This window comes from Panulirus ornatus, chromosome 25 (assembly GCF_036320965.1).
Source record: "Panulirus ornatus isolate Po-2019 chromosome 25, ASM3632096v1, whole genome shotgun sequence".
Taxonomy (NCBI): domain Eukaryota; kingdom Metazoa; phylum Arthropoda; class Malacostraca; order Decapoda; family Palinuridae; genus Panulirus; species Panulirus ornatus.
The window spans coordinates 11,121,165-11,133,188 of record NC_092248.1 but is presented as its reverse complement, the minus strand read 5'-3'; the positions used below and the strand labels follow the sequence as shown (position 1 = coordinate 11,133,188).

Sequence of the window (12,024 nt, the reverse complement as noted above, 5' to 3'; positions counted from 1 at the left end):
CCTCCTTCAGGTACTGCCAGGTCCCTCCCTCTTCAGGTACTGCCAGGTCCCTCCCTCTTCAGGTACTGCCAGGTTCCCCCTCCTTCAGGTACTGCCAGGTTCCTCCTCCTTCAGGTACTGCCAAGTTCCTCCTCCTTCAGGTACTGCCAGGTCCCTCCCCCTTCAGGTACTGCCAGGTCCCCCCCCTTCAGGTACTGCCAGGTTCCTCCTCCTTCAGGTACTCCCAGGTTCCTCCTCCTTCAGGTACTGCCAGAACCTTCCTCCTTCAGGTACTGTTGGGTTCTTCTTCTTTCAGATACTCTCAGGTTCCTCTCCCTCCAGGTACTGCCACGTCCTTCCTCCTCCTTCAGGTACTACCAGGTTCCTCTTCCTTCTCCAGGTAGTGCTGGAACCTTGCTACAAGGACTGCAGCTGTAGTGTGATAATACTTAACTTTCGGGATCCTGCTTCCAGCCCTCACTGCTGGAGTAGTCAAAGGTTCCAGGTGACTGACTTCCTGAGTGCTGGAACAGAGCGAGAGAGACCTGGAAGAAATTGGAGGTCTGGGATGTTTTATATGTAGATGACCCAGTGATATTGGGAGCTGGAGATGTTTTATATGCAGATGACGCAGTGGTAATGGGACTGGAGGTTAGGGATGCGCTAAGTTCAGATCACCCCGTGGTAATGGGATTGAAAGTTAGGGATGTCTTATATGACGATAACCGGGGTGAAGGTGGTGGATTGGGGAATGAGGGCGTAGTGTGTGCAGATGACCCGGTGATTGTAAACGATTGGAAGTTAGGAATGCTTTACATAGTAATGAGCCATTGCTAATAGGATCATGGGAAGTTAAGGACGCACGAAATGCAGATGATACTTATACAGTATTGGATGAAAATGGAAGATGCTTTTCCTATGTAGATGATTGTGATGATAGGGTTGGGGTGGGTGAGTATTTGGGTACGGCATGCCTCCGAGCAGACCCGAAAGATATGAAAATATCCGGAGGGAGAGAACCGTGACGCATGGCAATATCCGGCTCAGAGGACCCTGGGGGTATGACAGAGTGAGACATGCCAGAGGTGAGGGGACATATAGCAAGGAGCGCCCTGACGTGTGACGACTTTCGAAGGAGACATAACACTAAGATCAGCTGGTCGATGTAACCAGAAATTTACTCCTGGAAAAAAAGAAAAAGAAAAAAGGCTGGATCCACTCTGGAATCTAACTTTCCCGCTACGAAGTGTCAGGGGCTACCACTGATTAGTATCCAACTGTGTCTACCACAGACAGGCGCTACCACTGGCTAGCATTTTCCACTGTGTGCCACAAACAGGCTCTTCCCAGTAACAGCGTTACCGCTCAGTTGCCCCTAATTGCCAGTCTACTGTACAAACCACAGGCTCTTCCCACAACCAGACTGGCCAATCACAGGCTCCTCCCACTGACAGACTGTCCAATCACAAGCTCGTCTCACCAACACGTACTGGCTTCTCACATCAATAGTCCCACTACTCACAGGGTCCTACTACCATCAGGCTTACCATATACAGGCTTCCAACACCCCTTACCACCCTTCCACCACCACCATCACCACCAGGCCTACCAATCATAGACTCCACCCACCACAAGGCTTACCAATCACAAGCCCCGCCCTCTACCAGGCAGACCATATAGGCTTCTGTCGCCAGGCCTACCTATCATTTTTTCGCCATCAATCCAACAACCACAGACTTCTCCCTCCGCCAGGCCTACCCTCCAGCCACATTCTTTCCCCACCACTAGGCCTACCAATCAATTAAAAGCTCCTCCCACCAACGGGCCTACCAATCACAAACTCCGCCCACTACTTTGCCTATCAATCACTAGCTCCTCCCACCACCAGGCCTACCACCTCACTTGTTCCTCTTCCTCCTGCAGGTGTACCAGATCGGGTCGACCTCACCGGTGGTGGAAGTCACCCGAGCCTCGCCATCCTTCAGCGTGGCCAACCTACGCCCCGCCACGGCCTACAAGATCATCATCGCCGCCATCAACGACAAGGGCGCCTCCCGGGTGACGGAGCTCAAGGCCTACACCGTCAGGGTGCCGGAGACGCGAGAAGAGACCAGCGCTGGTGAGCCACTGACATGGTCATATTGCCATCATGTATATCATGTGTACTTTACATGGTTGATCATATATATATATATATATATATATATATATATATATATATATATATATATATATATATATATATATATATATATATATATATATATATATATATATATACATATATATATATATATATATATATATATATATATATATATATATATATATATATATATATATATATATATATGGAGCCATCAGAAGGAAATGGAAAAATCGTGAGGAATTTCAGAAAAATAAATAGGAAGAATCAGTGCTTTTAAGGCGTTAAACTAGGTTAGATCTGCCTCACTGAAAAGCTTATCCAAATGTGAATTTATAGAAGTGATTGTGACGAGACAAGACGCTGGGGGAGCGAGCGAAGATGGAGAGGATTTGAAAGAAATTGAGGAATGTAGCGTTGAATCCTCAGCGTTTGACTGAATTTTGTCTTTTCATAATAAAAGTGTATATATATATATATATATATATATATATATATATATATATATATATATATATATATATATATATATATATACTAGGTCAGGTATTCAAATCATGGGCCAACGCCTAAGATAGGATGAACAGCTGGGTTCACTGTGGGCACTCAACGGGAAGATGGCAGTGTACGTTATCATTTATCTAGTCCAGCAACAATTATTTCAGTTATTTGCATTCCTTTATGTCTCTCGTCGCTCTCATGTTCTTCAATTTCCACAAGTTCCTTACGTTATTGCCATACATAAATCTATTCTCTCCTTTCTATTCACTAATGAACATAACGGTACGGCGTTACTCACACTAGCGCAACAACAGTAACGGATTTCTATTAAGACACAGCGACGACGTCATTAATCTCAAAGGAATAACTGTACGATATTGTAAATAACAAAGTAACCGTCATTTTTCGCTAAAACAGAGGCAACGGTAGCGCGTCTCTAAACGGTAAACAATACATCATTACTAACCAACATCTAACGGTAAAACACTAAGGAAAAATATATGAAAGACTAACCAACAAAGTCACATAATATTAACTATTTCCCGCTCAATCGACAGTTTAAATCCATGAGCAACATGAATCAAAACCAGACGATCCAAATAACGTATGAATGGGCGAGTATTTAAAGACACTGTTTAAAAGGAGTAAATATGAATGAATTTAAAGGACGACAGCGGGATGAATGGCTAGTTAAATGGAATCGTCCCGGGCTACGAGTTTAAAAGTTAGCGCGGGAATGACGAAGTTTATAAGTTAGCGTTTGAGTGATGAAGCTTATATGATTGGAGTTTGAAGGATCAGATGGGACCTTCATGTTAGGTTGAAAGACATAGTTGAATTGTTAGAGTTTAAAGGATGGATATCAAAGGTTTACTTCGAATGGAATTGTTTTAGAATTCGCGACTAAATGCGACTCGATATATTTGCGTCGAGTCGACGAGTTTAAAAGTTCGCGTTATGAGACATTTTTAAAGTTTACCATAAATTTGGCGGGAAATTAAAAGAAAACGTTTAAGGACGAACTGTAATAGTTTCCTTGGAATGATACAAATTAAAGTCTGCTTTTAAATTACAGATTATAAGGGTTTGTGTTATAATTAAGTAGTTTTAAGGTTTAAATGGAACAAACCTCATCTTTTAAAGCTGCAGTTCATTTCCTTTCGAGAGAAAAAAATTAGCAAAATTATTTGCAAAGAACGGTGAATATCTGAAATAACTCGGGTCTATTTTTTCATGTTATTATGATTAATATGATTTACCATCATTATTTATTAAGTCAGTAATGATACTGATTGATAATAATGATAATAATAATAATAATGATAATAATGATAATAATAATAATAATAATAATAATAATAATAATAATAATAATTAGCATTTTTCTGAGTGGAATAATTCACCCTCTGACCTCACCGATAATGATTAGGTCAAAGGTTAGTGGTAATGAGGATGTAATGAGGATAGCCATTGCACTGAAGATGAGGATTTAGGATATTGAGACCTGAACATGCCAATGGGGCAAGAGTTATGCATTGGATAGATTGAACTTGGTTAATGTGCTATATGGGGAATGACGTGCTGTCTTTGGGCTGAACCAGGGCATATGAAATGATAAAAGACAAATTACGAGTTAGACTGTAGGAATTGGTGGTGTAGGGTAGGCTCTAGTTATGGTACATTACGAGGGATAGTAAGAGATCAGACGAGTGCAAACGAGGCCATTGTTCGTGTGTCCCTGGTGCCATTTCGGTAAGGCAGGAAAGCTAATTAGGTATAAGAAATATATATCTATGTTATTTTGGTCACCATATATCATTATAATGAATGTTATGATCATTAGCATCACTATTATCCTCACTATCATCACTATCATCATCACCATCATCATCACTATCATCATCACCATCATCATCACTATCATCATCATCAGTATCGCCATCATCACCACCAGCTTCGCCAGTGTTGCAAATAAGCATTCTCCTCCTCCCCACCCCTGGCTGTGTACGTCAGAACCGACGCGGGACCGGGACCGGGGATCGAGCGTGCCGCTTGCGCTAGTCGTGGGCGGGGTGGTGACCGGCGTGCCGCTGGTGGTGGTCATCGCCGTCCTCCTCTGGCTGCGGCTCTTCCGCAGGTCCACCGCAGGCGGCGCCAGAGAGAGGAGACTCTCCACCAACAGCAAGGACGGCGCCTCCACCGACCTACCGTCCGAGGCGTCCCCTCCAGACGACAGGAACCCAGACCTCATCTCCCACACCCCAGGTGAGGCGCCTCACGCGACTCATGTCATCTCCTGGGATTTGTTGCGACCGGGTAATGGCGGACTGTTCCTTCCCCGCCCAGATCATCTACGAGTCAATATGTATATGGCGAGGTAACTGGGGTTTATAAAAGGTGTTGATGTCGTATTTTCTGGTTGTCTGTACAGACCCTGGGGAGGACACGGACCAGTGTGGGGAGATCGCTACCATAACCACATCGTCCACCTTCTTCCTCCACAACGGAGGGCCCAGCTATCCTGCCACCGCCGCCGCTGCCGGAGCCTCCACCACCACCGCCGCCGCCACCGCCGCCCCTACCACGGTAGGTGCTCCCTCCCACAGCACTACGGGCCTGATACCATGACAATCCTGCCATCCACGTAACCTTGCCACCAACACGACCCTGCCACCGCCACTACCCTGCCACCGCCACTACCCTGCCACCACCACTACCCTCCCAATTACAAGATTGTGCTTACGTCGTTCCAGTGAAGAAGTATTTATTCACGTTTCTCCTTACAATTTTCTTGCCTATTTTTCTGAACCCTCTTCTAGCGGTGAAGAACCGCTCTACGTTAATGTAGTCCTGAGTTTAAAAAAATAGATATTATGGCTGCCTTTGCTCTTCCTTCTTGCCTCGTCTCTTCATAGATCATTTCATTCAGTTCTGGCATCATTCTTGCTCCGTTTGTGTGGATTCTTTTTAATTCTGTGCGGATCTTTAAGTGAGGAGACCAGACTATATGAAAGGCTTTCTGGCAGTCCAGGAATCCACTCTCCCATCCAGCTTTTCTAGGACGATGCTTTCTCGCTCATAAAAATCTAGTACATTCATCACGTAAAATATTTTCCATCTGAATCCATGCCGTCCCCCACTTGGGATTACGCCAGTCAAGTACTCCTCTACCTGCTCACTGATATTTCCCTCTGGTGTCTTGTGTTATACCTGCTGGGGATCACTGGATCAGAGGTACTTCTCCAGCATCTTTTTTGAGTATTAGAGGGACGGTGGCTCCCTCCCTTCTGCATTTCCTAATCTAATTCTTTGGTCCACATTTGTTCATTTTCCCCATGTGAATTTCCTTGATAGTTTTGTATGTTCCTCCGTCTGCAGGTGGGAGGAGGCGCGGAGTACACACAGCTCGTATGCCCGGAGCCGCTACACGCCCCCGCGCCCAACGTCGCCCACACCCACGGCCACACGCCCGCTGCTGCTGTATCCCATGTGCCTTACTTCCCAGACTCACAGCAGCCGCAGGTCAGTCAGTCCCTCCTCCTCTCCCGTCAGGTAAGACGATTACTTCACTGTGGGTCTGAATATCTGCTTCTTCCAGGCATATTGTGGCATCGTCTGGCCTTGAGTTGACAAGCTCATCAGTTTTTGCCTTGTCGCAATCTGAATTATCTGATAATGATTTATTACTCTAATCAAGATCATGATTACAGCACAATGATAGTCTTTTAATGAAAATCTCTGTCACACTGTCACATGTATTCTCAGCCAGCACTGCCTTCCAATATTCTTCATCCTCGTATTACCTGCTTTCTGTCTATTCCGCTTGAGAATATAATACCTGAGGTACATTTGCCCCTCAAGGTATTTTATACTTCAGTGCTCCCTTCTCCCGTTTTCTACACACACACACACACACACACACACACACACACACACACACACACACACTCACTCACTCACTAATCATACATAAGTTTATCCGAAGGTGAACCTCCTTACAGGTGCTGGATGTTCCCCTGCCGCCCCCGGCCTCCTACAACCAAGGTTACCCAGGGTCAGAGCGTGACTACCAGGCCGCCGCCAGCCAGTGCTACTCCACCCTGGAGCGCAAGAGGCGGCAACAAGGGTGCCAGAAGAGCTACTCACACCCTGAGGAGTACCAGCAAGGGACCTACGACTCGACCCTGCAGAACCCCTTCCCTCACCTATACCAGGGACCCGGCGGAGGCTACTGCCAGACTCCCCACGGCTCCCAGTACAACCTGGCCCAGTACCAGGGCAGCCTTACTCTGGGCTCCCCAACGCAGAGTCTTCAGGGAACCCTTAGAAGGGGATCCAAGAAGCTGCACAAAGCCTCGGCAGGGATCGTGCCCACGCACCCCCACCATCACCATTGTGAGGTACACGAGTCGAACCCTCCCTTAGAGCCAGACCCTGGCCAGATGGACTCAACGCTCAAAAGGGAGAGGCGTCGGGAGGTGCAGACTTGTGAGGTCGTGGAGGTAGCAGAGAACGACAGCCAAGCGTCCACACCCAGTACTGTCCGCAGATCCAAGAGAGAAAGTGCCGTGTAAATGTGTCATACCCACACACACACACACACACACACACACACACACACACCGGTGTTCGCCTCCGCCTCCAATAAATCAAAAAAATTCAAACCGAGACAAAAAGAAAATATATTAAGCGGACCAGATTGACATCAAATTTACCGATGTACCATGCACAAGCATCTATAGTGAGTAAAATAAGTGCGTATGGTAAATGCATTTACAGTGCCAGGGTGCTGGAAAAAGAGATTGTTGTTTTACAACTAATGTACGGGACCGTCTATACACTAGACGTCTATTCCATATTTTCATGGGATAAAGAGTCTTCATAGATAATCGTGCTCAGTGTTAAAGACATTCGTTTCTAGACATCCAATTAGGAAAATACGTTTTCCTTGCCAATGGATAAAAACACAATGTTATGAATCAACACTAAATCATAGTGCAGGATATGAATAAAATGTTAAGACGTTAACATATTTTGTAACATGAAGATCATCGGACACAACAGTATATATATATGTATATATATATATATATATATATATATATATATATATATATATATATATATATATATATATATATATATATATATATATATGAAACGTAAAAAGATATAAACAAAATGCGGAATTTTCTAAGACCTTTATAAGCTGGTGATTGTCAGTTTTATACGAGCGTTATGAGGGAGGGGAGAAAAGTGACCTGTGTGTCAGAAATAACAGTAGGCATTATATAAATATATATATATATACCTTTTGCTCAGTGTAAACTATGTAAAAATGTTTGTTATAGGTCTTATAATTCCCAATATAGTTGTCCTGTTGGGGCTCTGCTGTGATAGAGCCGAAGTTAGAAGTCTGTAATTCGAGGGATCAAGACACTTTTCTATGATGTGGGTTAAGGCATTTATGAAGCCAAAATTATAGATTTTTATCAAAAGGGTCTAGGCGATTATTGTGCCAAGTTAGAGGTTTCTCATTAACTCCCCAAGTGTTGCACGACTTTGAGAATATTTCTTTCTTATTTTGGGTACTTTAAACAAGACACAAACCTACAGACACTTCCAATGCATGAACGTAAATTTCATATCCATTTTCCGTTTTAATCGTCATTTTTGTTGCACATCCACATTTTGCACTACAACTTACAATTAACAAAGTTATGCTTAATTATGGAATATAGTTTGTTTTCTCTCTTACTATCAAGAGAGAAAACATATATATTTTAATGAATAACTAAACTAAATAAGTTGTGGCGGGCCCTTTCTTTTTTTTCTTTTGCTTGAAATTCAAATTGAGTTTGATTAATCAAATGAATAAATCTCAATAATTTCCTCTTTATGTCTCTAATAGATATCATGGATACCTTATTATATAAGGATGTTCCTCTTTTGTTTAGATGCCTAAAATGTAAAAACAAATATTTATTAAACATATATCGCCTTTTTGTATTATGAGAGTCATTCGTAAAAGCCATCAGAAGGGTGGCTGGAAGGATGAATGATAATGGTTCAAAGTTGTTATTACAGTGATTAAGAGGATTACAACTTCATCAGTGATGCAGAGGGATCAATATTAGAGGCATCTGTAAAAGTCGTGCTCAGCCAAATTGCTCTGGACACTTCAGGATGTCCCTTTCATTTTGTAACCCTAGGATCTTGGCAGGTTTACAGGCGTTTTGAAGAAAACCATTGGTAAACCTGATGTGATGATTGAATTATGTGATGTGCTTTATGACGGGCTGAATTATTTTCTTTGTGTATCTGTAAGATGCGGAGAGTCCATATATATATATTTTTCTTTAAAAAACTTTATTATTGAAAGGATTAAAAATAAGTACATTGAAATCATGTTTTCTCTCTTATGAACACTACAACATTACTAATTTTACCTCTTCCACATTCTACTTTATCTGTTGCCATTACAACCAAAGCTGTCAGGAAACTGATAAGAACATAATGATGATAATCAACAAGAAAATACATAGAGAGACATGTATGTATTCTTTATTTCGTGGCAGGATGTGTATGGCATATAAATTACAATTCATCGTGATGTATGTATATTTTTTTTCTCGAATTAACAAGGTTATCAAGAATTTCGGAACTGAAGTGAAACTAACTAGAATGAACAAAGTTTGGTGCAATACTAATCTGAGATGAACTAGATTCAAGTGAAGATGATAAATAAGAAAATGAACGAAACTTAACCTTAGTAAACCAATCTGTCTCATCCTAAACGAAGATAAGTGAGACAAGACTTGTCTTCAAGCTAGATAAAATGAAGATCCCAGTTTAACCCTAAGCCAAGCAAATCAATTTATACCAAGTGTAGATTCATGAAGCTGAATTGCTGACCCCAACCCTAATCTAACCCAATTCGATTAAACTTAATCCACCTAATCCGATCCAATCTAACCAAGTCAGAACAAAAAATTAGTCAAACCTGTCCCAACCAAAGCCAACTATACCCCAGTGTATCCTGTTCTACTTAGGTTCCATCAAGGTAGATTAATTCCGATTATCGATATTGTTAATATCCTTGACCATCCTGGATTACAAAGACCCCCACATTAATTACCATTTCTAAAAGCCTTCCTCATCCTTGACTAAAATGAGCACTCAGGCAATGCCTATTTGTTTGTTAAAACCGTGTACATCCTGGACGCAAAACCTTAGCTAGATTTTATAGAATTAGTTTCATTGGTCATCCTGGGATACAAAAGTTGTTTATTATCATTTGGCTTTCGTCTTTTGTTAGGGCTTGTGTTGCTAACGTTTTGTTTTGCCTTTTACACTGACATGGGATGAGTTGTAAGTACTATGCCATTTCCATGCCTGCCTACACATGCCTACCCATGTCTACCAAATGCTCAGCCTAAAGTTACAAGCAGACGATGCACAAAGGTGACTTCTTCCCGATACTTAATTCTGTACAAATCAAAATTTCTTTTATTGACCAATTTTTCCTCTGCCAATTTCATCATCCTTCACCGAGGTCTTTGGAGAGACTAATTATGGAATGGGGAAATAAAATGCTGTGAGTGTTGTATTCATGTTTTGTATGTTATGTTTTCTCAAATAAATTTTGTAAATTATCTGTGTTCAGCCTCTTCCTACGCCAGTAACTTTGAGGCAATCCATAGTCCAACTTTGCTATAAGTTCAGCGTACAGCATCAGGCTAACATCCCCTTCTTTAAGTACTGTGTTCTGTCCTGGCAACACGCAAGACTGCATTTGGAATAGAAAATATCTGTAATTCTTGTTACTTGTTATGTCACAGGCACACACGACAAGTGAAGGAAAGCAGATTATTTCGCTCTGTATTTGGAAAAAGTATTTGAACCTTACGATAAACACTGAAGAAGTTTAACCCATTTTGCTACAATATGTCAAAAGATCAGTTACTCAATATCTCAGAGTATAAACGACCAAAAGGGTTAACTACAGGGTGATGAGGTAAGTGGTTGTTGTGATCTTTAGTTTCAACTACAGTGCCCAGAAGCAAAGGCGACGCGGTCTTGCGTAGGAGCCAGCAGTTAAACGGCTCCTAACGAAGTGATCGCTGAGCCCAGGGTAGCTGGCGAGTACCCAGGATGATCCTATTCGATATGAAGGTTCCCGGTAGGTTCCCGGACCACCACAGGTCTTCACATTCTCTGGTCACAACGTTTTCATAAGAGGTAAGTCCCAGTTGAAGGTACCTCCTGTGAAGAGGGCAAAGCTCTCGGTGAATGATTGGTGCACAGGTGCTCCTGGGTTTGTGTCATGAACGTGGCAATCGGTCCACAACCATCCCGGCTGTTCATCCTTCCATCGGGCTGGTGGATAAATGGGTACGTGGCTAAGGCTGTTGTGTGTGTTCAGAGTGTAGATATGGTATTTGTATACAAGGTCGAGAAACGTGTTTAAACGGAGTGTAAATATCTTCCCGTAACATTCACACATAACAGTGATTATTATTATTATAGCAACACATTATACCACACCAGACTTAACAGAGCAACACATCATACCTCGCCAGACTTGACAGAGCAGCACTTCCTACCACACCAGACCTAACAGAGCAACACATCATATCACATCAGACTTAACAAAGGAACAGATCATACAGCACCAAACTGAACAGAGCAACACATCATATCACATCAGACTTAACAAAGGAACAGATCATACAGCACCAAACTGAACAGAGCAACACATCATATCACATCAGACTTAACAAAGGAACAGATCATACAGCACCAAACTGAACAGAGCAACACATCATATCACATCAGACTTAACAAAGGAACAGATCATACAGCACCAAACTGAACAGAGCAACACATCATATCACATCAGACTTAAAAGCGCAACCCATCTGACCTAACATCATAACGTACCATGCCATATTCAACAGAGCAACACTCGTAAGAGAAACAAGGTTAGTTCAACCCTCAATAGCCTCGTTCGATGGCTTTATCATAAGAGCGCCTCTCAAATTCCTTGTTAATTGCTTCATTATAGAACTTGACATGAGAATCCATCTGTAATGAAGCCTGGTTAGTGGAGCTAAAACTTTAATTAACCTCGTTGTATAGAGCTGCCATCGTTGCCATCGCTATTGTTACTGTGCCGCTGTCGTTGGCGATACTGTTTCAGATACATTGGAATATTTCTTACATGTAGGTCACCGTATGGAGGTAACCGCATAGAAAGGTCACAGTATAGAGAGGTCACAATAGAGATTACAGCTTATGGAGGTCACAGTGTAGAAAGTATATTATAAAGAGGTTATCGTATATACAAGACAGTCTACAAAAATCACAGTATAAAGAAGTTCACAGTATAAAGTCGC

The 12,024-nt window shown here is 42.4% G+C and overlaps 1 protein-coding gene across 1 annotated transcript in view; it reads left to right on the top strand.

The window, feature by feature from the left end:
• LOC139757268 (uncharacterized) overlaps nucleotides 1-10,283 on the top strand; it is a 109,837-nt gene extending 99,554 nt beyond the window's left edge. Inside the window, exons 13-17 of the mRNA XM_071677604.1 lie at nucleotides 1,903-2,098; nucleotides 4,640-4,891; nucleotides 5,058-5,212; nucleotides 6,005-6,148; nucleotides 6,628-10,283. Coding sequence (XP_071533705.1) covers nucleotides 1,903-2,098; nucleotides 4,640-4,891; nucleotides 5,058-5,212; nucleotides 6,005-6,148; nucleotides 6,628-7,200 — 1,320 coding nt within the window. The 3' untranslated portion in view covers nucleotides 7,201-10,283. The remainder of the gene's footprint in view (nucleotides 1-1,902; nucleotides 2,099-4,639; nucleotides 4,892-5,057; nucleotides 5,213-6,004; nucleotides 6,149-6,627) is intronic.
• Nucleotides 10,284-12,024: the final 1,741 nt, after the last annotated feature.